Source organism: Eutrigla gurnardus (genome assembly GCF_963514095.1).
Source record: "Eutrigla gurnardus genome assembly, chromosome: 19".
In the NCBI taxonomy this organism is placed as follows: Eukaryota; Metazoa; Chordata; class Actinopteri; order Perciformes; family Triglidae; genus Eutrigla; species Eutrigla gurnardus.
In genome coordinates, this window is record NC_139930.1 from 20,743,540 (window position 1) to 20,769,795 (window position 26,256).

Below are 26,256 nucleotides of genomic sequence, written 5' to 3' on the forward strand. Positions count from 1 at the left end.
AAACACCTGTTCCTCTGAAACGGTCGTGATCCTGTCTGAACTCTGTAGAACTTGAGTCTGTTGGAATATCGATTCTGACAACCGAACACGTAACAAGCAGACATCAAGATGCTACTAACAGTTTAAATTCACTGTTTAAAGCTTCTAACTCGTCTGGATGGTTGAAGCAAAACAACATAAACATTGACATCATGCGTACACATATTTATGATGACATTGGCTGTAATAACCAGAGAACCTAAACATTGAAGTTGTGTGCAGCCTATTAGGAGAAATATGAAGTTCTTCATATTGAATCCTTCTCTTCTTTCCACCATGTTAAATCTGTTAAAATCCTCTTACTGATCTGCAGACAGTCAGCCAGCTCCTCCTGCTTCATTCTCCTCAGGAAGTGCACTGTGATCTTCTGAAATGCCTCTCTGTTCCTCCTCTGCTCTTCATCCTCACCGCCCAACAACTCCTCGTCCTCATTCTCCAAGCATTCTGGGTAATCTGGACTCAGGACCTTCTGGATCTTCTTCAGCTCGTTCTTCACAAAAGTGCAGATGTTCTCCTCCAGCAGCTGGAACAGAAGGATAAACTGACCATGAACTCTAAAGAACCCAACATGGGATTCATGTGTGGGTCTGAGCAGCATGGAAACCACTAGAACCTGTTCAGCATTTAATCTGTAGTTGATGTGGTTAATAGTGTAAGGTGAGCTTGTACATGTACTCACCATAAATATGGAGTCCAGGTCTGTTTGATGCTGCCGGGTCAACGGAACCTCTGAGATCTGCTGAACTCTGTGGAGAAAACCAAGTTTAAAGAGTCACTAAACCACAGACTGTAGATCAGAAGTGGACGTTGTCATGGCGACATCGCCTGTTGGTTTGTGGACTACAGTTTTGAAGCCTCAGATTCTGCACAAAGGGTGGATCTGATGAACACAAGCGGCAGAGCGGCACCCAGAGCGGCAACCTTACTGGATCTGGATCCATCTGGATTCTGGTGTGAAGCTGCTAACAAAGTTAGCTTCATAATTCAAGGTCAACTTTACAGCTAAGTGTTTAAGTCATCTTAGTAGCTAACCAGCATTGGTAGTGTGGTAGCAACCTGTCAATCAGCAGGTAAGCCCCGCCCCCTAAAGCATCCCCTGCTTTCTGGTCTGGTGGACTCTAAATGGACCATAATGTACTAAATGAACATCATGCTGGATTGAAGAAGACTTGAAACTAGAGATTGAGACCATAAACTCATGTTTACAATGTTTACTGAGATAATACATCAAGAGAGAAGTAGGACCATTTTCTCATAGACTTCTATACAACCAGAGAGGAGTCGCCCCCTGGTGGCCAGCAGAGAGAAATAGGACCATTTTCTCATAGACTTCTATACAACCAGATAGATTGACAGTTTAAGGCACTTCAGCATGGCTTCACTTTACGGAACTGGTCAGCTCCGATGTAAACCCACTTTAGCACATCTTAGCTTAGCTTAGCTTAGCTTGCAGTAGCTGTCACGTTAGCCAATTTAGCTTCTCACTGACTCTTAACTTTTCTCTGGCTGGTCTAGACCTGATTCATCCTCTAAGGAGGGTTCAGGTTTAGTTCTTACCTTCCATCAGCAGCTTGGTCAGCTTTAAATTGAATATTGCGAGGCATAGACCAGTCACTCTTCATGGAGACACAGCTGGGACCAGTTCCAGGTCCAGGGGAGTCTGGTCTCTGCTGCTGCATCCTGATACATTAAATACAATTTCAGATTCTAACTAGTTGAGCTTCATGAATCAGTTTGCTCTGTTTATCTTTATATTGATGAGTCTTGCTCTAAGAGACGATGCTAGTGTCAGAATCAATACTATAAATGGATCTGGGTCACATTAGACCACGTTGTGGACCCGACTTAGTCCTGCACTGTGGATCCGACTTAGTGCTGCACTCAGCGTTTTGCTAGCATAATGTTAGCTTTGTGGTTTGTAGCTGAGCCTAAGGGTTCTATAAGCTGAGCGGACTAGAAATATCTCCCGTTGCCAAGTCGTATCTAAGGTCCGTCCTATTAACGGGAGCAGTGGACAATGTTTCCGTTGCATGAGAACCTTATGGGGTGACAATGATGGGGAAATGGAGTTATGACTCATGAAACAACTTTACATTTTGGTTGCAAAATCTCCACTGGGCGTCTGATGGTTCTGTCCTTCACGTAGTCCATTACCTCCTGATAATAGACACCTCCTCGGGTATTATCAGTTATGTTAAAACCTAAAATAAGAGTCTGGTGGATATAAAGTGTCTTACTTAATACTCTACAACCTCCCTTGAGTGAGAGGAAGACGGTGCTCGAGTTTAGTGTCTGTTAGTTTGGAGTCTTTCTGTTCTTAGCTTAGCTTAGCATGGCCGCTACTCTTCTATGTCATTAACGCTTTACTTTTCCCGTCTATGAGTCTTTTCTTTCGAGAGGTTTTCTCCTCATTGTCTCTTTAAGGTTGGATTTATTGGGACCTCACCATTAGGACTACACAATGCGGCCTACAAAAGCCTCCACATGCGGTCATGAAGGAACAAAGGAGATAAAAAACTACAACCTCCATTTTAGTTTCACTTCTCACCTGACTGCGAAGTGCAACGTCACACAACTGGTGCCCTATTGGCTGACAACCACAGGTACCCCAGGGGGTCCCCGGGAGCAGCCGTGAGCTATATGAACCGGCGCCATCTTAAGAACGCGCTTCCAACTCTCTCCACCGTAACACGCGTTACAACAGGAGGTGGCTCCTCCACCGCAGCACACCGCTGCAACAGGAGGCCAAGGCTCTTCCATCGCAACACCACGTTGCAACAGGAAGTGGACTCGTCCACCGCAGCACACCGCTGCAACAGGAGACCAAACCGGTTCCTGCATTCCAGCTACCAGCTCCTGTCTGAAGTCAGCTGACCAAATCGCCAAGCCGCGATTATTTTATTGCCCGCGGAAGGAAGAAACACAAACTGTTTTCTTTATTCGAGTTTGATCAACAAGAGGGAAAGCGCCCCGCTCTCGTCTGGACTCAGCCGACTCATCACAGCCCCCGCTGCCGCCGGGACTCAAGAACTACCGCCGCCCGCCATCGCCGGGACGGACTCGCAACCGACGCAACGACACAAGTAAGAGGCTATCAGTCTGGGCAGAGACATAAGTTTGATAGTGTAGGATATGCTTTAAGTCTTGTTAACGTGTTTTAAGTTTTGACCACGGACCGCCGAGTCCGGTGCTTTCCGTGTTGTATTTGAATGCCGATGGTGTACCCACACCACTGGGTTGATTTCTGTAACGGTGTTTTGACTAACCTCAGCCATATTCGCAAGCCCAGTAAGCGTCTACTATCAGTTAAGAGACCGGGGTCCCGCTGAACGAACGCCAGTTCATTCACGAGCTCCTGTGTGATAGTAACGCGCCTACTGAGCCTTAGAATATTGCGTGCGCATTCTCCCCCTCTCTTTGTTCGTGTCCCGCTAACACGCACAGACACCACCCCCACACGTACCCGGCCATCTCCCGCTCGCTCTCTCTCTCTCGCGATCCTATTGGACGTCAGTGGCTCCGCCCCTGAACGCTGTGAGGAATAGCTCCATCTGGTGGCCGCGCCCGGCCATATCTCTCTCTCTCACTCTCTCTCTCTACACACACACACACACACACACGCACACACACACTCCACGTGTGTCTCTTCCTTTGTTTAAGCTTAGCTTTGTGTGTTAGGTAGTTAGGTAATAAGGCTTTGTTAATTGCAGTGTTATTGATTGTGATCATTATTACTGATTTTAATTAATCTTATTATATTATAACTAGCGGTCTCTTGTGCTTGTTGTGTATATGTCACTGGATAACAGCAGGTTGTGAAGGCTAGTGCTTGAATTTCATGCCTTTTGAATTGTTTGATTGTTTCATACTTCTATGCCAATGATCACGATGATTGGCATGTGAGTATAAAACCTTTATATTGAGACTGAATACAGTTTTAGGTTATCTTTTCCCTGATCCCAGGGTGGTGCCCCGTTTATTCATGATTATATCATGATAATATATTAAATATAGATATTAATATCGATAATCATATTGACATTAATAATTAGCTGTTGATAACCAAATCTGCTCCTGCTACATCCCCAACAGATTGTTTATTTCATATTCTGTAGTTTAATCCCAGTTTAATTGGTCCTTTCTGTTCGAGCTTCAGTGAAACAAGAGACTGTCTGTCACTCATCGTAGCTCAGAAGACAGAACGGGTTGCAGGATTCAGGGCTGGTGGACTCTGAGTTATTGATTAAGGTGCTGGTCTAGACCTGATTCATCCTCTAATGAGAGTTCAGGTTCAGTTCTTACCTTCCATCAGCAGCTTGGTCACCTTTAAAGTTAATAATGATAGGCATAGACCAGTCACTCTTTATGGACACACAGCTGGGTCCAGGTCTTGGTCCAGGTCCAGGGGAGTCTGGTCTGTGCTGCTGCATCCTGATGCAATAAATACAATTTAAGAAATAATTTTACTATGATATTATCCCAATACAATATTATCATGATACATAGGTCACGATATGGAGGAAACCCCCTTCCTATCTGCAATGTCATGAGTGGTGCAAATAAACATAAAACGATCCTGCTGTCAAACTAAGTAGTGTGAGGGGCAAGTTGCATTGTGGGAGATGTTTGGCAGTTCAGACCATCACATTATTCATTCAGCAAATGTTTCATGTGTGTAAATTACAAACCACTCAGGTGGAAGATTCCATCAGCTGTTGTGAGTTATTGTTGATCGACACTGTGTTTTTGTGGTCCAACAGACCAACAGAGAAAAGATCTGAATTTCCCAGTTAAACATTCATTCCTATCATATCAATATTTGAAGCTGATCAGCTGAAGTGTCAGCAGGTTACAGCGTCAGGTCCAGGTGTGTGTCAGGTTAATATTTAATCTGAATATTTATTTGACTCATCAAACTTTACTGCTTCTTCTTCTCAGACAACTAACCGTATTGAAGGCAATTAAAGCTTCTGGTCTCAGTGATTGTTCACCAAAGTGAAAACAAATGGATTCAACAGTCGACACTAGATTCAGATCATCCCCTACATGGACTACAAAGGTCTGGACCAAGACCTGATTCTTCACCTCAGGACAGTCAGATAATAACAAGGTTCAGTTTTAAACTCAATAAAGCGATCTAGTTAATATCATGTATATACTGTATATGTTTTTGAGTGAGAACCATGATGGTGGAGTGATCTGAGTCCTGGACACTTCGAGATCCTCGTCTCACCTCTGAGCTTTGGTCTGGCTGTCATGTCCCCCATCCCGGGTGGTTTTAGAGGGAAGGACTCCGTCCTCTCGGTCCTCACACTGATTCATAGCAGTCTCCACCTGCTGGCAGAGACGTACACTGTCACTACGGCAACACTGACAACAGAGAGGCAAAGTCCCGCCCCTTCCTGTGTCTCCAATGGGACCTCATTTCATGAAAACTATGAACGGTAGTTAACGGTGAGACCAATAATGTTTTGGTCCCGTTTGAGTTGTACAGCATCCAGACGACAGCAGGAGAATCTCAAAGGCTTTCAGGACACAGCGACACACAAAGTTACCGCTCCAGTTAAAATATTTCAACTGACTCAAATACGCATTTAGTCCTTGTGTTAATCTTTGAGCTTTTCTTCATAGATACCTTTAGCTTCAATGCGAACATTTTATTCACATTGTAAATAGCTCAGACGTTAATGTCCAACATGAAGCCGTAGGGATGAATCCCTGTTGTCGTTAAACACCGTTGTCGTCCTGTCGTAGGGAGTTAGACCATGTCCATGTGTTTTTGTTGGTTTCTTTTGTTATCGGATTAGCTCGAACTCCGGTCAGGAAGTTACATTGTTACGTTTATTGCTTTGGCCTTTTGTTCGACGTGAACTTCCAACAAAGTCTCACAGCAATTAGTGAAATAGTCATGGAATTGTAATCTAGTCATTTGTATACATGGACATGAATTTTTTTTCCTGGCATTCAGCACAACTGTTTGTACATTCAGTTGGTCGATATTATGCCACAAAACCAATGTTAGTGTATGTTTTAATTTAATTGCAAATGTCGGGGGTAAAGGATTTATTTGTCCGTTTTTTCTCCTTCTCAATAATAAGTTTATTTGAAAACAGGGACAGTGCACATTAATAACATTGCTGTAAATGCTCCAGAATTAGCCAAGAGCCTTTTTTCATCTGTAGTCCCTAGACAGATGTTGAAGTCACCCTAAAAACAGAACAGAATATGAAATATGAAAACTAAGATTAAAATGACAAAGTCACTGTTCATATCAATATTTGAAGCTGATCAACTCATGACAAGGAAATCTGCAAAAAATGCACAGCAGTTATCAACATGACAAAATAACATATATAACATCAATCAGAAAACATCATTCAAGACATCCCCAAAACATGCAGCACAAAAACTCATGTCGCAAGACAGATAAATGAGAAGTTTCTGAGATGCAACGCTGAACATCTGGAGGCAACATTCATGCAGCGATTGGTCACTCACACTCCAGAGCTGTAGACATGGTTCAATGAGAAGGGATGAGCTGTTGGCTGGAGGACGAGGACCCACCTGTCCAGACTCATCCAGGTGAGACGCACATTAAATATACATATACTCCTAGTGAACGCGTGTTAGAACATCTTAAAATTGTCTGTTTCTTTTTTAAATACATATCAATGCACTTCCAAATGTAAACTTTGAGGTAATGAACCCTCAAGTTATTAATAATAACATACAGGTTTGACACATTTTGACCCAGGGAGGTAGAACTCCGAATGTGGGTAGTTACTGTCTTTTTTACCGTTGTTGACAAGAAGACATTTTTTACTTTGTCTTTGAACTAACAGATCCATGTCACCCAATCAACATGAAGAGAGGTGGACTACGAGTACCATGGGGACGAGAGCCGAGGACCTTATTGAGGACTACCATGCAACTATTATCTTCATTGGTCATTCATCAACGCTCATGATAAGCTACTCAGTTTATTATGTCAAGTTGGTGGTGGACTTTGGGCCGAATTATGCAACATAGAAACGAGTTTTAATAATCTATAGTTGAATTAGAATTCCTCAACTTCTGTTATTGCATTAAAAACTGAATTTGAATCACATATGTTGAATTTGTATGGTAATAGTTGTTTTTTACAATCTTTTTTTGTCTTTACAGTTTATTAGGCGACATGTAATTCTGTAGTATATTTTTATTTACTGTATTTCACAGTAAAAATACGAAAGTTCTGCTTTTTAATCAGCTAATTGTACTTAAAGTATCCACAGTAAAAGTACACAGTGTTGTACTATAATACATGATATGCTTAGATTATTCTTACTGATGCATTCAGGTGAAAGCTGTATTTTACAGCTTCAGTACATTTACTGCAGTAAAGACTGAACATTGTCACATTCTTGTATGTTTGAAATATCAAAAACTGTCACTTACCAAACTGTTCACATGTAGGAGAGACGACAGGACGATGTGTAGCAGATCTAAGACACCAGGAAGTAACCAGGGATCAGAGTCTATTCATCACCATGGCAACATAATCTTTTGGATATGATATATGGCACCAATCACACACAAGGGCAATCAAAGGCCTTCACAGAACAAAAAAGAATACAGTAAAGGTAAAACTATTTACCATGAAAGTGTAACAGAAATACAGACAAGAAGTCCACAAGATTAAAAAAGGAGGAGTGAGAACAGTGGAAATACATCAAAATGGTAAGAAAATATTAACAGATAAATAACACAGTAAAAACTAAATTCCTTAAAGCAAACCAGCAGTGGAAGACCTGAGGGCTCCGCCGGGTTCATAACACTCTGATACCAGCATTCTGGATTAACTGCAGTGGTCGAATAGATTTTTTTAGGAGACCTGTAAAGATACCATTACAGTGGTCGAGTCTACTACAAATAAATGTATGAAGAAGTTTCTCAAGGTCGTGCTGGGACATCATTACTTAATTCTTGCAATATTTTTAAGGTGATAGCAGACAGTTATTTGAACATTCTTGATGTGTTTGTTGAAGTCAAGGTCAGAATGTAGAACTATACCAAGATTTCTGACTTGGTCTTTAGTCTCCAGTTAGAGATTCAAGGTGTGACACATCCAGTCATTAATGTGTTAAATGCAGGTAAAAATTGAGTCTAGTGGGTCATAATTACCAGTTAATAAAGCTATAGAGGTCTGTGTATCGTCAGCGTTATATTGTGCTTCTGCATAATTTGATCTATTGGCAGCATGTAGTGATTGAACAAGGCCCAAGGATTGACCCCTGTGGAGCTCCACATGTCATTTTTGTTCACTCAGATACATGGTTAACAATAGATACAATGTAGTCTCTGTCAAGTACGATTCAAACCAGTTTAGGACTGTGCCAGATAGCCCCACCCATGTTTCCAGAATGCCTAGTATGCCGTGGTCTACTGTACCAAACGCAGCACTACGGTCCAGTACAACTAGAACGAAGATTTTGCGGCAATCTGTCATGATCCGCGTCTGTTGGTTAAGTTACCCTTTTTTGTCCTGTCTTTATTGTCGTCTCGTCTTTTATTTTGAAGTAACTGTGTTCCCTCTCGTTTCAGGCATTTTTACTTCCTGCCCCTGTTTCCGCTGTCTGTGATGTCCCGCCCTCTCCCTGATTGTTTCACCTGTTTCCCATTACCTCGTGTGTATATGTTGTCAGCGTCTCCCCTTGTCCTGTGCCAGTTCGTTATGTCCCGTCATATCAACCAGTGTTCTTGTTCCCTTGTTATCTCGTTCACGACTCCTGCTGACGGTTTGTTCTGTTGCTACTTTGTTTCTAGATCCTTTTGCGTGTTTGTTACTTTGTTAAGTCAGCCTTGTTGTGTTTCCTCCTCGATACCCTTTTCTAGCTTAGCCTCCTTATTTTGTACTTTGTATTTAGACTCGAATCCCCTGTAAATAGTATTGATATTTGTTTCCTGCCAATTTCGTGATAGCCAGACTAGGCCAGTGTTTTTCTGTTTCTTTCCTTCTTCCCTTTTGGAGGCGCTTTTCGTTAGTTCTATATTTTGTAGATCTCTTCGTTAAATTGTATAGATTCTTTGTCCTGTCAATATAGTGTTAGCCAGATTAGGCCAGTGTTTTTCTGTTTGCTTTCCCCCCTCCCTTTTGGAGACGCTTTGTTTATCTCGTGTTTTGTAGCTTCTGCTTGCTCTTTTGTAAAATACATTTTATTGATTTTAAACTTTCTGAGTTGTGCGATTGGGTCCTTGCCTTGCTGGGCTCAGGTCGTTACACAATCTGTATGAAAACCAATATCATTTCAAACCCTCATTAGGGTGGTCTCTTTGCTGTGATTTGAAATCCAAATTGTTAAAAAATTCAATTACCGTAGATGACCATTTAGTAGCCCGGGCGTTTAATATGCTAAATCGACTTGGAGCCCAGGCGTTTATAAGAACCAGGGCCCTCATTTATAAAACTGTGCGTAGGATCCTTACTAAAAGTGTACGTACGGCAAAAAGCCAAAGTTTGCGTGCGCCAAAAAAAAATCTGATTTATAAAACTGTGCGCACGCAAGCTGTACGCAATGTTCCCTTTATAAATCACAGGATCACCTACAAGTGTGCGTACCTGAATCCCGCCCTGTACACGCCCTCATTTTACTATGTTAATGAGCCGGCATGCAATCGTTTCCGTGTGGTGAATCACGGCGACAGGTCAGAAAAATAGTGAAGAAACGTAACTTTTCAGAAACGGAGAAAGAGACACTTGTTGGAGAGGTGGAGGCACGGACAATAATTTAATTTAGTGGTCACAGCAGCGGGATCACGAATAAAAAGACGCAGTGCGAGTGACAACACATTGCTGCTGCAGTCAACGGCGTCAGCTGGACGGAGGAGCGGACGGTGATCTGAAGGTAAATGACATCTTTCCGCTCCTAACATGGATTTAATGTATTGCTAGAGTATTTGAGGAAGTTTGATTTTGATGTGACTTTGACGGGGATTATGTGCGAATTTCTCCGAAAAGGAGGGAGACACAGACGCGACTGAGACCAGAGGGATAAGGGTGAATAGATTTTAAACTTTTATTGTATATAAAACAAAACGTTAAATCGTTTCTGTCCTTCCAGAGTCTGCAGCGTTGGGCTCAGAGGAGGGTGACGGTGAGGAGGGTGATGTGAGGAGGGTGAAGGTGACGGGCCCTCGGCACAGCGTCCGGGTCCGGAGCAAAGCAGCAGCGCACCCCGGACGCATGGCACATCAAGCGGTCGGGTGCTCACTGATGCCGTCCTGCAACTTCAGCGAGACACAATCACCGCCATCAACAACGTTGCAGATGAGCTACGGCAAACGCGCACTGTGATTAATAAAATAATACGTTTTCAATGAACATTGATTGTTGTCTTCCTTATCTTACAAACGCATAACATCCTCACGGATTCTTGCGCCCTGTTGATACCCCTCCAGTCGGGCAGGGGGCCGTGGCTCGGGCTCATCATGCTGGGGTCTCTACCACCTTTGCCGGGTGGTAGATTCTGCCTCCTGAAGTTCGGTAAAGTTGCGCTCTCCACGCTCCACGACTGAGCGCGCACGAGCATGGCACTCATTATAGCGCATTTCCTCTGCGCTCTGGTGGTTTAAAAACGAGGATAAAGTGTAACAATTATACGATGGCTTAATGGCTGTATGTATGTGTGTTGATGATATATGCACATAAATAAGGAGAATATTTAGTTGTGTTCTGCAGTGATCTAATGGAAGGTATTACTGTATTACATGCAATTGGGCCGTCTCCTCCTCCTGCGGTGACAGCGCTGATTCAATATTTCAAAAGGATTTTGATTCAAGATACAAGTCAGATTTTAAAAGAAGGTGTTAATATGAAAAACACTATCACTCATTAAAAGCGTCAAAAACATTGCTGGAGTTCATCATGATAACGCAGATCTAACGTATGATATGTAGTGTAATTAAATGTGTGCGAGTCATCAAAAATATATAGTTCTTCTCACGTTTACTGCTGATTCCCTTCCAGTCTCCAGAATGTGCGTACCGGTACGCATGCCTCAGAGTTTGCTTACGGGTACGCACACTTTCCCGTCAAGTTTGGTTTTTATAGATCACAACATTTGCGTGGAAAGTGGCGTACGCACGTTTCCAGCCCCGTTTTGTGCGTACGCAAGCTTTATAAATGAGGGCCCAGGCGCGTATTTGCAACAGGCTACAATTTATTTTTGCAATGAGCAGCACCAGACCATCATGCAAAGAACAAGGAGCTCACCATAGCACCATAGCACCACTGGAACAAAACTACTTTTTCCCCCCGACGCATCTTTATTGACATCAGACAATAAATACAAAGACAGTTTGTCTGTGTTACCGCGACACAGGGAGCTGATCAGAGCAGTGTTATGAATGATAACGGAAGGGGGGGTCGATCGCGGTAATTTCAACACTGTACATTAGCGCATTTATCTATATCCCTATATCCCTCAGTCTAGCGCGCCTGTGTTTGTGTGTCTGTGTGTGTGTGCGCGCGCCTGCATGCGAGAGAGAGAGAGAGAGCGAGAGGAGGGGCTGACTGACAGAAGAGGTGAGAGCCGGTGAAGTGCTGTTAAAAAAAAAACTTGTTTTCTGTGCAAGACTATGGTAAACACTTAATCGCCCGGGCGTTTAATTGAACCGGCGTTTATTATGCCAAATGAGGTCAGACCCGGCGGCTATTAGAGCATAGGCGCGTATTTGCACGCGGGCGATTATTTGGTCATCTACGGTAATTGACTTGGAAAGGGTAGATTGTAGGGCTGCAACGATTCATCGAGTTACTCGATTAACTCGATTATGAAAATTCCTCGAGGCAAAACATCTGCCTCGAAGCCTCGTTAAATTCCTATGACGCGCCTATGTGCAGGGATCCGATTGTTCCACACGGACCGTTGTTCAGGAAGCACACCAGCGCGTCATACACGGTCATTCATTCTGAATTTAGTTGGCGCGATGGCGGAAAGTCAGCCTCAGAATGTCCGTAAACGACAGAGAGTATCGGGGCTAAACAACGGTATCCTGCTTGCCCATGTGAGCGATTTATTCCTGACAACAAAACGAATGCGTAAAGTAGTAAAATGTGTGACTAGATGTCTCCTCGTCTCCGTGGCGCATTTCTCCGTTTTGTTTATGTATATCGATCACTTCTCATCCACCATCTTGCGAGTGACGTATATAGTTACGTTTATGCATCGGACGCTCGTATTGGCTCCCGTAGCAGCTTTTACAGCCAATCGGAAAGCCTGATTTACGCTTGGCTGTGAGTTGTTGTGTTTGCCCAAACGGACGGAGGAGTTCCAGCCCTCGACATTAACGGTTGCCCGCTTGCCCGGGGCAGGTAAACTCTGTGATCGGGCAACTAAAATGTGACGTGTAGTTGCCCGTTCGGGCAAGTGATTTTTTTTCTTTGAAAATACACTAAATTGACAAAATAAACGTCCTCCTATATCGCGGAAGCGGAGCTTTCTACAGCGCTGTGCTGCGGTTTTCGGCCAAACAGAATAAGAAGAATCGTAACAATAATTTCCCCAGTCACCTCCGGGCTCCGGCGTACGACAACCGCTACAAATAAGTCACGTTATGTTCCTTCAGCCTCCGAAAACTGGCCAAGTGCCGGGTAAATGTAACGCAAATAAAAGAGAGACACCTGAAAACGAGACCCCGGGCCCGTCGGGATACGAAACTAAAAGGCAAAGGAACTTTTTAATAAGTTGGATTGAGAATTTTCCGTGGGTCCGTCATGACAAGGAAAAGGACGAGATGTTTTGCTTCACCTGCCGGGAGTTTCCGACAAAAGCAGACACGTAAGTAGAAACACAATTCACTATCCCCTTCCTATTTTAACAATAGCCTATTTAATTAGGGCGAGTTTTATCGGGAGTAACGTCACATTAGTGTCTGTCTGTCTGCCTGCGCACTGTTCAATTGTGATGAAAGAGAAATGAGTCCTCCAGTAAATAGGACGCACCTTAGCTACGACTTGGCATGAGAGGTATTCTAGTCCGCTCAGCAATGAGCCGGAGAGCTAACGTTATGCATTGTACATATTCATAATTCGAAATTCGTCCCAGCCTTTATACCACAGATTCTCTAGGCGGGTCTATAGCACATAACCGCCTTGTCCGATTACAGTTTAATTCATATTTCACAATTTATCAGCTCTCGTTTTGAAGACCGAATCACCGCGCCATTCGTTTCAATGGGAATCGCGACGGTCTATACTTTCAACATAAAGTGTACAGATATTTATAATTTGAAATTCGTCCCAGCCTTTATACCACAGATACTATAGGGTCTATATCATATAAGTAAGGGATAATGCAGGGCCGGCGCCATAGGCATAGGCGAACTTAGCGACACTGTGTACCAACGTAGTTATTACACATTTTATACTTCACTGTGTGACTGGGTTGTTACAATTACAGTAAAGGAATTATATTCTATATATAAATAACAACTGCCCATTTACTGTCATACATTCTGATGGGTCACAGACTTCAGGGTAAAACTGTAACCATTTAGTTCAATCTTATTTTTTGTCAAGGCTTAATTATTAACCATGTTGATGTTCTTATTGCAGTACATCCTCTCTATATATTGGCACAAAGTCCTTCCGGCACAATATTTTAGAGGCTCATGGCAAGAGCAAAAGGCACAAGCACTGTGCCGTTGCCGCCAGAGGAACAGAAGCACCCATGCCAGCTGTCATCGAAGGACTGCAAAAGATGGATGACGCTCTGCGTCTAAAAATGACGAACATTATGCATGCTGCATATTATGTAGCAAAACAAGAAGTGCCCTTTACCCACTTTTCATCCCTTAATGGCCTGATCAACAGGACTGGAGGAAGTCTTCCAGGCTGTTACCAGTCTGACAAAGCCTGTGCTAGGTATGCAACAGCACTTATTACCAACGTTTCCAATCCTTCTTGGCTTAACATTTATTTACTAAACAAAGAATGTCATCCCATGTAAAATAAAATACACTTCTGTCCAATTTTCAGGTTCATCGTAGACATTTACGATGTGGAGAGGGAAAAGTTGCTGGATAAAATTAAAAAAGCCATATACTTTTCAATTCTCATTGATGGGGCAACAGACAGCGCTACATTAGAGAATGAACTCATTTATGTTCGCTTTCTAGCAACGGATGGGCCAGTCAATGCCTACTTGTCTATCCAAGACGTTAAACATGGCAATGCAAATGGCATCCTGGATGCCATCCATGCAGGTACTATAGGGATTAAATGAAATACTGCTGATGAATCGAAATTTCTCCTTTTAAGCTATCTGTTTCATAAAATACCTTTGTATATGAAATATGCTAATCAAATAAAATTGCCTTGCATAATGTTTATCTAATGATTTACATTTTTCTTTTTTTGTTCAGCTTTTGAGGAAGCTGGCATTATTGATTGGAAGGAGAAATTAGTTGGGTTTGGCAGCGATGGGGCAGCTGTGAATGTGGGCTGCAGAAATGGCGTTGCAGCGCTTCTGCAGAAGGAACTCAACCACCCCCTCATCTCAATCCACTGTGTTGCCCATAGATTAGAGCTTGGCATCGTAAAGGCAATTAAAACCCACAAAAAGATGGAGCAAATGCAGACAATGCTAAAAAACCTGTACGATCAGTACCACTACTCCCCCAAGGCTGTCAGAGAGCTCAGAATGATTGCAGAGGCACTTGAAGAAAAGGTGTTGAAGCCATCAAATCTACATGGCGCCCGCTGGCTTCCCTATGTGCATCGTGCAATCAAGGTCAGAATTTTAGTAAATTATTAAACATAACCTGTTGAGTTAATCCTCTTGTTTATAATTTGACCAATAGAAAATGGTGCAATACAGTAATGATAATATCTTTTACAGATTGTGTGTGACAGCTATCCTGTACTGATTGCACATTTTGAAGACATGGCGTCTGTGGAGAGGTTCCCTAAGCCTTCAGCTGCAGTTCTCGGCAGGGCCAAACAGGTCCTTTCCTACCTGAAAAGATGCGATAATTTGCTCTTCCTCCACTTCATGTGTGATGTTTTTAACCACCTTGCCACCTTGAGCAAAATGTTTCAAAAAGATGACCTGACTGTGTGTCAGGCAGTTGAGAGCCAGGAGGCCTGTTTCTGGGAACTCACTTCATTGAGGGTAGACATGGGTCCCCAAATGGCCAAGGTCAACCAGGCCATAAAGGAGACTGGCGTGTATAAAGGAGTGAGGTTCCAGAATCCAACCCACAACACGCTTGAAGCAGAGAGGATCGAGGTGATTGGTAAGAAAAAATGATGTGTGTGATTTGGATTGATTAATGAACCTTTACAGTAAATAAGTAATCATTAACATTTCCTGTTAACAGATTTGATCATCAATCATTTGGAAGAGAGGCTGAAGGATCTGCAGCAAGGAGGCATGGTTGCAAAGTTTAGGGCTTTTGACCCATCGTCCTGGCCAGCATGCAACCGTGCTGACCCAGTTGAAAATGAGAGGTTCAGGCAGTGTGGTGTCGATGAGATGAGGGAGATGGCCACGTTCTATCAGGAGCTATTGAGAAAAGCTGGCATTGAAGTCGATGAGGTTTTAGCTGAGTACAACCACTACAAGATCTTTGCCAAGGGACGAGCAGCAGTGCCGATGAGGGAGCTCTTCATGAGTGTCTTGCAGTCAGGTGTGAATATAGAGTGTAGAATGTGTGACAGATTAGTAAAGTGCCAAATCATATAATTTATCTTAGGAGACTTTTCATATAGAGCAGTTCAACACTGTTCATCTTTAAATATTATTTTAAAAAACAAGTGGGAGTCAGGTGTGTGACAAATGTTTTGAGACAAGTTGTTTAGTATTTTCTATGGTTAATTTCTTTTAATTTATATGAAATTCTCATTTCTGTGTTTCAGAGGAAAGGCGAGAACGCTTCAAGAGCTTGGCCCCCCTCATGGAGGTGTACCTGATCCTGCCAGTAAACACGGCAGTGTGTGAGCGGGGCTTTTCTACAATGAAGAGAGTGAAGACTGACTGGAGGTCGAGTCTTTCCTCTCTTCAGCTGCAGAGACTGATGTTCCTGTCAGTGGAGGGCCCCCCACTGGATAAGTTTAATGCTGAAGCTGCAGTTCACAGGTGGTGGACAACCTGCCAAAGACAGCGTCGGCCAGGGTTCAACCCCTGGGAGTATAGGCAGGGCTCAGAGAATGAAACGGAAATTTGAAGCCCTAGTCCACAATTCTGTTTTGCCAAAGTTAATCTACACTGTTCATTGTCTTTTTGTATTTTTTTTCCATCACAAACGGTTATGTATTTTAAGTAAAGACCGCGAGTTCAAGCTGGTCTCACCATGCTAGGTTTCCTCGGTTCAGAGAATGAAATACATTTTGAGGCCCTTTCTTCTGTTGGGCTGACAGGTGGTTTGACAGCTTTGCAGACCATAATTGTTATGTTTTGTATTTGTATTTACATTATAATAAATTATTATAAAATCAAACAAATACCTGTTTTATACATTTTCTTAATAGGCCGACGTTTTCCATTTTGGGCAAGTACATTTTGCCATCGGGCAAGTAAAACAATACAGCCACTTGCCCGAAGGGCAAGTGGCTTAAAATGCTTAATGTCAAGGCCTGAGTTCAAAGCAGAGAAAAGAATGGTCAAACAGTTACTGTAGTGATAGAGAAAGCTAAATACATAAATGGCACAGAAGAAGTACACTATATACACACATATTTAGGGCAGGGAGAGGAAAGGGCCATTGCTGGCAAAACAAAACGTAAATTAAATGTTATCCATGTTTTATCCAAGTTGATTTAACTGTATTGTTGTTAAATTCTCACTGGCACTTAATAAATGGGCTTAGTTTTGGAGCCAAATTTTGGAGTTGGAATGAATACCTCTGTTTATTTTTTTTTAGAAATGCTTGATCATTTTACAGCCACATCATTTTCGTTATGCATTATTTGTTTTGGTTGTTTAAAAACGCAATTTTTTTTTATCCGATTCCTCGATTAATCGATCGATAAAGTGCTAAATTAATCGATTACAAAAAGAATCGATAGCTGCAGCCCTAGTAGATTGGATTTGGACCTGTAGGGCCTGAGGACTGAGGTATCAAGGTGATTCTTTTATAGGAGACGCTTCATCTGCAGCTTTCAAAGCCCATGGGCAGATGAAAGGGAACTGTTGACTAAATGCAATACATCTGAAGCAATACAATCATAAACATGCTTCATAAAGTTTATTGGTAAACTATCAAATCAACAGGTAGAGGACTTTGGATGCAGCACCACTTCTTCTAGTGTTTTGTAATCGACTGGATTAAACTGTGATACGTCCACTTGGTTTATTTATTGTAACACAACGCAGACATTTGACTGGTAGAGCTGTTGACTTCTTGTCTAAACGTCTCATTAACTAATATTTCCTGTAAGAAATGAAGCAAAGTGGAGAGCAGTTAAGGGGTTAGTCCCCCTTTCACCAGCGGAGAATGAGACTCCTTCATTATGTTTTTGTCAACGAGGTCAGAGAACAACATTTGTCTGTCTCTCTCTTCCAAACAGTCGGTGCTTTATTCTTCTTTGTAAATATCACAATGAACCCTGAATTCTGATGTTTCACCACCTGCATTCAGCTCACTGCCACTTTCACTGATGTGGCGTTTGTCCACGGTGCTGCAGGACTAATGGCATCCAGGGCCCAGTTTTTCAGAAGGAATCCCATTGGGTTTAGGATTTCTGATTGGATTAAATATTGAAAATGGGTTTTTCAAAAGGAAAAACGGATTCTGAAATCGATACATCACGTAATCCAATCTTGGTTTTGATCTGGATCAAACCTTCAGTCTGTGTTGTTCAGTTTAGGACAGTAATATAATGTAAACAGCACACATTATTAGGCCACATTTGAATACAGTAAGGTAAAAATAATAATTCCACAAACAGAAGTCCTGAAAGAAAAAAAAATAAATGCCAATATTTTTTTTAAATGTCATTTATCACAGTCAGAGATGAACCAATCAAAAGTAGTTCCTTATTGCAGAACAACAAATAGAAATTGGGTATTTTCTATTTTGTTGTTGTACTGGATATTTAGTCTTTTTATTTGATTGTTTCCTGATTTAAAACATATTGAAAATATCCACGACATGGTTTGTTTTTAAACAAATGAAACTATGAAACAATTTTAAAATTCTGTTCAGGGGCGGTTTGTGTATTACACACTACCAACGGGGAAAAGGAGGAAACTTTTTTATAACCAAGTTGTTATCAGTGAAGTTTGATCTGCCAAATATATCATATATCAATATATGTATATCTATATATGTATATCAATATATGTATATCTATATATGTATATCAATATATGTATATATCTACATATCTACACTCAACAAAAATATAAACGCAACACTTTTGTTTTTGCTCCCATTTTTCATGAGATGGACTTAAAGATCTAAAATTTATTCCAGATACACAATATTACCATTTCTCTCAAACATTGTTCACAAATCAGTCTAAATGTGTGATAGTGAGCACTTCTGCTTTGCTGAGATAATCCATCCCACCTCACAGGTGTGCCACATCAAGATGCTGATCTGACATCATGATTAGTGCACAGGTGTGCCTTAGACTGTCCACAATAAAAGGCCACCCTGAAATGTGCATTTTTTTTGCTTTATTGGGGGTCTGGGGACTCAGAACCAGTCAGTATCTGGTGTGACCACCATTTGCCTCATGCAGTGCAACACATCTTCTTCGCATAGAGTTTATCAGATTGTCAATTGTGGCCTGTGGAATGTTGGTCCACTCCTCTTCAATGGCTGTGCGAAGTTGCTGGATATTAGTGGGAACTGGTACACGATGTCGTATACGCCGGTCAAGCACATCCCAAACATGCTCAATGGGTGACATGTCCGGTGAGTATGTTGGCCATGCAAGAACTGGGACATTTTCAGCTTCCAAGAATTGTGTACAGATCCTTGCAACATGGGGCCGTGCATTATCTTGCTGAAACATGAGGTGATGTTCATGGATGTATGGCACAACAATGGGCCTCAGGATCTCATCACGGTATCTCTGTGCATTCAAAATGCCATCAATAAAATGCACCTGTGTTCTTCGTCCATAACAGATGCCTGCCCATACCATAACCCCACCACGGGCCACTCGATCCACAACATTGACATCAGCAAAGCGCTCACCCACACGACGCCACACACGCTGTCTGCCATCTGCCCTGAACAATGTAAACCGAGATTCATCCGTGAAGAGAACACCTCTCCAACGTGCCAGACGCCATCGTATGTGAGCATTTGCCCACTCAAGTCTGTTACGGCGACGAGCTGGAGTCAGGTCAAGACCCCGATGAGGACGACGAGCATGCAGTTGAGCTTCACTGAGACGGTTTCTGACAGTTTGTGCAGAAATTGTTTGGTTATGCAAACCAATTGTTTCAGCAGCTGTCTGAGTGGCTGGTCTCAGACGATCTTGGAGGTGAACCTGCTGGATGTGGAGGTCCTGGGCTGGTGTGGTTACACGTGGTCTGCGGTTGTGAGGCCGGTTGGATGTACTGCCATATTCTCTGAAACGCCTTTGGAGACGGCTTATGGTGGAGAAATTAACATTCAATGCACGAGCAACAGATCTGGTTGACATTCCTGCTGTCAGCATGCCAATTGCACGCTCCCTCAATGCTTGTGGCATCTGTGGCATTCTGCTGTGAGACAAAACTGCACATTTCAGAGTGGCCTTTTATTGTGGGCAGTATAAGGTACACCTGTGCACTAATCATGATGTCAGATCAGCATCTTGATGTGGCACACCTGTGAGGTGGGATTGATTATCTCAGCAAAGCAGAAGTGCTCACTATCACACATTTAGACTGATTTGTGAACAATGTTTGAGAGAAATGGTAATATTGTGTATCTGGAATGAATTTTAGATCTTTAAGTCCATCTCATGAAAAATGGGAGCAAAAACAAAAGTGTTGCGTTTATATTTTTGTTGAGTGTATTTTCAACTTTACCGACTCTTTATTTCACCTTATGGCAGGTTATTAGTTAGTCACTGGGTCCGCACGGGCCGGACACTTTGCTCTTGCGGGCCGGATTTGGCCCGCGGGCCGCTAATTGGAGATGGCTGTCATATATGAACGTAATTGTCAACACATACATATGGACATTTCTTAATTTTTCAACTTTTAAATATCTCTCTCTGTCTCTTATGTATGTTTGGTAATTTCTAGCCTGCTATATTATCAGTTTTGCTTGTGTGTGTATTTTGGGGTGACTGATTTTTATCGCAAACAACAACAACAAATAACCATAAAATTTAAAGTAACTAAATGTCAGAAGCACAACACAAATAAACAGTCTCAGCCGGAAAAAAACAAAATATATTCAAGAGGGAACAGGAGGAAGCAAAAAGCTTATTTAGTCCCGCCCCTTACTCACAAAATCATATCATATGCAATAAAAATTAAAATATTGTCATTCAATAGCCTCAGTTTATTGTTGACTGTTGGCATCCAAGATGATGTCCGCTAATATAAAACGTGTAGCACCTTTAACCCTGATTAATGGATACTCACATCTCTAGGTTCGGTAGGAGTTGGGTGAATGACTCAAAAAGAGGAGTGGTTTGAACAGGTGATATTTTAATATCGATGAGAAATAAAATAATAAACATAAACAACTTGGTTGTTCCCCTTTTAAAAATAATAAGGCGCCAGAAAAGAAAAAAAGAAAAGAAAAGAGTCCTGGGACACTGAGCACTCCTGCTCAGCGTTCTTGTGTGTTCCGTTGAGGGGGATCCAATGTGTGTTCTGAGTGTCAATGTCAATTGAGTTTCCTTGTCTTCAGTTTCTTTTATTACTACTACCCGGGTAGGTGAGAAGTGTGTGTGTATATCTTATCTGCTCTCAATGTGTGAGATTCAGATGATCCGGAGTCGTTGAGGTAGGTAGGTTCTGCAGCTGGCCACACTGCTTCTCCAACTTTCTCTCTCGTCCTCAGAAGCGTTGGGCTGGGCTCGCCATCTTGTTTGTCTCGTTCTCTCTGTTTCTCAGTTCAGACTAGCAAAGAAAAAAAAACAACCTACACAGAAAGTGCATAGGTATAAGAAACTTCATCTGATTCTGTCTATATTTCTTATGAGATCTCATCGTTTTCTAGGTTCACCAAAATTTAGGAAATACATTAGAACACATTAAATTAATTATTATGACTTAAAACAATTAGTTTTGACCATAAATGAAATCAATTATTCATGAATTATCATGTTAATGATATTTTTAACAGACACAGTTTATGCATCTTTTTAAACCTCTATTTATCCTTTATCATCAGTTTTTAACTATTTTAATTCACCTTTTTAATATTTAACTCTTGAACATAAAATGAATTACAGTTTTTATACACAAAAGTGCATTTTTCTTCATCAATAAATGAAATATACCACACCAGAATGGTGCTGTTACCATTTGCAGTGGCTAATAACACAAATAAACAGTTCGAATGGCATAAAAAATGATTAAACTGCATCTTCTCAATGTAAACCGCATGGAAAATTAGCCTTAGCTCAGCGATTAGCATGGCGACTAGCATTACTAAGCATAAAACAATGGACAAAATAGCATCCCAACCTAGCAGTTAGCATGTCGCGGTTGCTAGTAGCTTTAGCATTTCAAGCTAGCGATCTTTTTACAAACGATAAACTACGGTAGAAATTGCACAAAAGTAACAGAAAAACATTGGAAGGCATCATATGGCATATTTTAAGCAACATAGACCATCATAACCCAAGTTAATAGCACAATAAATGTATTTTTTTCCATCTGAACGGCTACCGAACTAGAAGCTAACTGTGTGCTAACTCACCGGAGTCTCATGCATTTTACTTCACAAAGGGGGTTTTTCCTCGTCGGCTCACGGCTTATCGGGTCTGCCTGCGGACGTCTCTGCCGTTATCCGCAGCTTTCTGCTACTCTTTGCGTCGTGTTTTCTTTGTTTTAGCTACCGACTCCCTCGGTCTGGCTTATGCCTTGAGAGAAAATGGCGTCTCCTCTCAGGTGCAGACTTCACGCGATACCTGACCTAGGTTCACGCCGGATACAAACACTAGCAGGGGAATACTGCCATCTACTGGGGGTTTAGTAGAACTGTCTAAATGACAAATATAGGTTTAGTAACCTGATTTTTCATGATGGTTACACATGTATTATATAATAGCCAAACCTGTTGTATATTAAGACTTACTAATTTGTATGCAGTTTACTTTTGCTTTATGTACATTCAGATGACAAGAATGAATACGAGAAGTATGATTTTACTACAACTGCTGAATTGAGTGGCTCAGAAGAGGAGTTAAGGTACTGCCATGTTTATATTGACCTTTGAACTCATCACTCTATTGGTCTTTGAAAAAGCCAAAAATGTAAACCTTGCTGGCTTTTTAAATATCAAAATGCCAAATACCATAGAAGCATATCACACTCTTAGATATGCTGGAATACACATTTAGCAGATAACAGCCAACAGTTTCATTTTTTAGTTTGACTACCTTATAAAATTCCCCTTCACATGGTATAAAACTAAAAGTTCACACAATCTGTCAGTAGCTGTTTGATGCAGAAAGAAGTTTATTATTTATTATTTACATTTTAAAAAAAACATTAATAAACAGGGTGGATGGTGTTAGGCAGAACGTCCTGCCTCCTCAGACTCCACAGGAACACTATCCAAATCTAAAAGAGGCAGAACATCACATGGGACCAGATACTCGGCCATGTTGGGGAGTCCGGACACCACACAGCAGCTCAGAGCACTGCGGCCGATCCCCATGTCAGAGACCTCGGACCACTCACCAGTGGTCACGTTGTAGCACTCCACGTTGGTGGAGGTGGTGATGCCGTTGAAGCCCCCGGCAACGAAGATCCGGTCATCGATGACTTCGATGCCGAAGTTGCTGCGAGGGGTCAACATGTGGGACACTTGGTTCCAGGTGTTGCTCCGAGGGTCGTAGACCTCAGCGCTGTGGAGACGGCTGGCGCCATCAAAGCCGCCGACCTTTGGGAGGAAGAGGAAATGAAAAGGTCAAACGGAGATTGAACCAGTTTCTCTGAATCTACAAAAAACAACTGCTGATCAAATCTCTTCACCCTTCAGGTTATGTGTTATGTGAGGGTCAGCAGTGTTTCCTGGACTTACAGCATAGAGGCGGTCTGCATAAGTAATGACGCCGAGCCCACTGCGGGCGCAGGTCATGAGGCCGATGGTCGTCCACTGGTCGGTCTCTGGGTTGTAACACTCAGCCGTCTGCAGGAACTCGTTCCCATTGAAACCACCGCAAACATAAACCTGGGAACAACAGGAAAGGACTTTAATAGGATTTAACAATGAAATGATTTAAGAATTAACACTTTTCTTGGCTTCTACTGGTAATAAATCATCTGAAATATCGCTACACAACTGTGAGATAATGTGAGAATTATGAGACCCACCTTGTTGTGGAGCGTCGTGGAGCTGGCGTCACTTCTAACCTCCTGCATGGATGAAATGAGACTCCACTGGTTTGTCTCGGGGTTATAGCGCTCTGCAGTGGAGAGTCGTCGATGCCCGTCGTACCCTCCCATGGCATAGATGCACCCGTTGAGTGTAGTGACGCTCACATAGCAGCGGCGGAAAAACATGGGCGACACCTCATGCCAGGTTTTTGAGCTGAGGTCGAACCTGCACACGCTGTTGAAACACTCCAACCTGTCGAAGCCCCCAACGCAGTAGACGCTCCCGTTGAGGAAGGCGGTGCCATGGTAGGCACGAGGACGCTCCAGATGCTGGGTCAAGCTGATCCAGTCGTTGGTGTGGACGTTGTAGGCCTCGATGCCGTCAGTCGGATCGCCGCCACTCCAGCCTCCGATGGCCAGCAGGACGGCGTTTGGAAGGCGAGGACGGGCGAGATGGTGGTAGACATCAGGCTGGTTTTGCATGACTTCTATGGCTTCCCTGACCTTGCGCTGGCAGTCTGCGTTGTTATTCACCAGCTTATTAGACATCACACTGATCCTCATGTACTCTGTACCCATGGAGGCCAGCCGCACCTACAGAGAAAACAGGACAGAATGTTTGGATAGAAGTTCATGGACGGCAGTACTTTAGGCCGGTCCTTTTATCCTACTGAACCAAATCTATTCAAAATGTCATCATTATAAGCTGTATTCTGTTTTGGATCCACAGACTTGACAGCAGGATTAGTTTAGTGTCGGTTTTGGTCTCTTCATGGTATTTGTTGACAGTGAGAGCAATATGGAGCATGAAAGCAACATTTCAGGGCAGGACAAATGATTTGACTCTAGAGGTGGCCCTACAGACTACTGTTCAGTCAGGATGAAACCACGGAGAAGAAATCATGTGACAGGAAGTCATCCTACCTTAGATAAGAGCACAGCGATGTGGTCTCTCCTTTCCTGCAGTGAGCTGGCGATCCAGCGGAGGACGGCCTCATACACAGTCCTCTCGTCTCTCACTCTGAGGTCGTCTCTGTTCAGGATGGCGCTGAGTTGCTGCACAGAGAGCTGCGGGAACTCTTCAGAGGAAACGAGCTCCTCAAAGTGGTCGACGATGAAGCTGTAGGCCTGGCGGTGCAGTTCGGGGCAGAAGCAGACGGCGGTGAACTGGAAGATGCCGATGCAGTTCTCTGGGCAGAGCTGGCTCTCCAGGAAGTCGCAGCACTTTTTCACAACTCCCATCACATTAAACTGATCGGCTGCTAGAAGCAGCTCCTGAACGTTGTCCTCCGTCACTGAAACGGAGCCGGTGTATGCAAAGTCGATGAGGAGCTGCATCATGTCAGGAGTCAGGCCGGGGATGTTGAAGACCTTCTTGTCTGAAGAAGACCAGCGTTGGAAGAGAGCTCTGTGGGTCAGGATGAAAACACAAAGAAGAGGATGAGAAACTGACGTCAGCTGTTCCTTCTTTGCTTCACACTAATAACTAGGATAAGAATATAGTGGGGCGCTTTTCAAAACAGCAGCAGAGTGAAATATGACTGATATCAAGGCTCCTCCCAGTTTACTTTAAACCACATCACTGACAAACCCAACACGTTGAATGACACACATGAAACCTATTAAATAAATGACATCTGGAATGGAAATAGTGAATTATATGCATTTTGTAACAGATGTGTAACTTTTCTGAATGAACTCCATTCTAAAATCTGCTTTAAAGTACAGTAGTATGGAACTGAGAGACCAGCAGCTCAAATTCTACTTCACATTTTTAAAAAACAACAAAACAATAACACGTTTGGCAAACATCATAAATCCAACTTGAGCTGAGTCTACAACCGATGTACAAACTTCACATGTTGGAAGTTGATATGAGATGAATGGAAACAAGAAACCTCATTTGAGATGATATCCAGTCAAGTCATTGTATTTATAAAAACTATAGACAGACAGGGAAACTACACCACTGGTTGAATTCTGAATGATCCTTTCAAATATGTTACAAATATTCTCGTAGCCGTCTATCAGGTGTTTAATGTCCTCTTGTTTTGTTTTAAATCACAAATGCTCTATGAGCTTGTTACGTGTTGTGGCTGTTCTCTCAGACTTCACATCGCTAATCAATCAATTTGCTGTTACTTTCTGCTCATTTGAAGGATATAAATTCACAAGTTTCCCCCCTAATATCAGATAATGTACTCACTGGAAGTAGAGGCTGCATCGACAGAGGAAGATCTTGTGGATTTGAAATTCCACGTCTTCAACAGTGATGACTGCGTCGCAAAACGTTCCCTCCAGACGTAAATCATTGAACCCTGAGGCAGGAAACAGGAAAGAAGAGTGGCGTTGATTGGCCATCTTGATTTGCTGATGATAGACTTGTTGTCTCTGGTTGTTGGTTTGTGTGGAGATCAAGAGAGAGACTGGACACCTTCACAGATTTCACTTCTAGAATAGATGCTCATCACATCACTGTGTTTTGTGATTGATGCAGAATGTTATTGTTCAAATGTAGTTTGTATGTGTTTAACTGCAGCTTCCATCAGTCAGACAGCAGGTGAAGGTTCACTAAGGTGGCAGCAAAATCAAGATGGCCGATGACCCCATCTCCATCCCTCTTTGACGGAACTTAAAATACATGTGCGTATTCAATTATTTATGATAAATCTGAGTATTATAATGAAATGGATCCTCAATACATTACAAACAGAAATCCACAGTGCAC

General features: G+C 42.5%; 2 protein-coding genes across 2 annotated transcripts in view; both read right to left on the reverse strand.

Annotated features, from left to right (window-relative positions):
• The window catches only part of LOC311030186 (uncharacterized protein), a 426,559-nt gene that overhangs the window by 238,929 nt on the left and 161,374 nt on the right, over window positions 1-26,256 (reverse strand). Inside the window, exons 7-10 of the mRNA XM_084035816.1 lie at window positions 4,342-4,470; window positions 1,597-1,719; window positions 719-785; window positions 343-562 (exon numbers count right to left, since the gene is read on the reverse strand). Coding sequence (XP_083891942.1) covers window positions 343-562; window positions 719-785; window positions 1,597-1,719; window positions 4,342-4,470 — 539 coding nt within the window. The remainder of the gene's footprint in view (window positions 1-342; window positions 563-718; window positions 786-1,596; window positions 1,720-4,341; window positions 4,471-26,256) is intronic.
• LOC311030273 (kelch-like protein 10) lies at window positions 22,720-25,889 on the reverse strand (the record flags this gene model as incomplete). The annotated part of the gene is made up of 5 exons (XM_084035923.1): window positions 22,720-23,091; window positions 23,233-23,382; window positions 23,526-24,122; window positions 24,453-24,936; window positions 25,735-25,889. The coding sequence occupies 5 exons, from the start codon at window positions 25,887-25,889 to the stop codon at window positions 22,720-22,722; spliced, it is 1,758 nt and encodes a 585-aa protein (XP_083892049.1).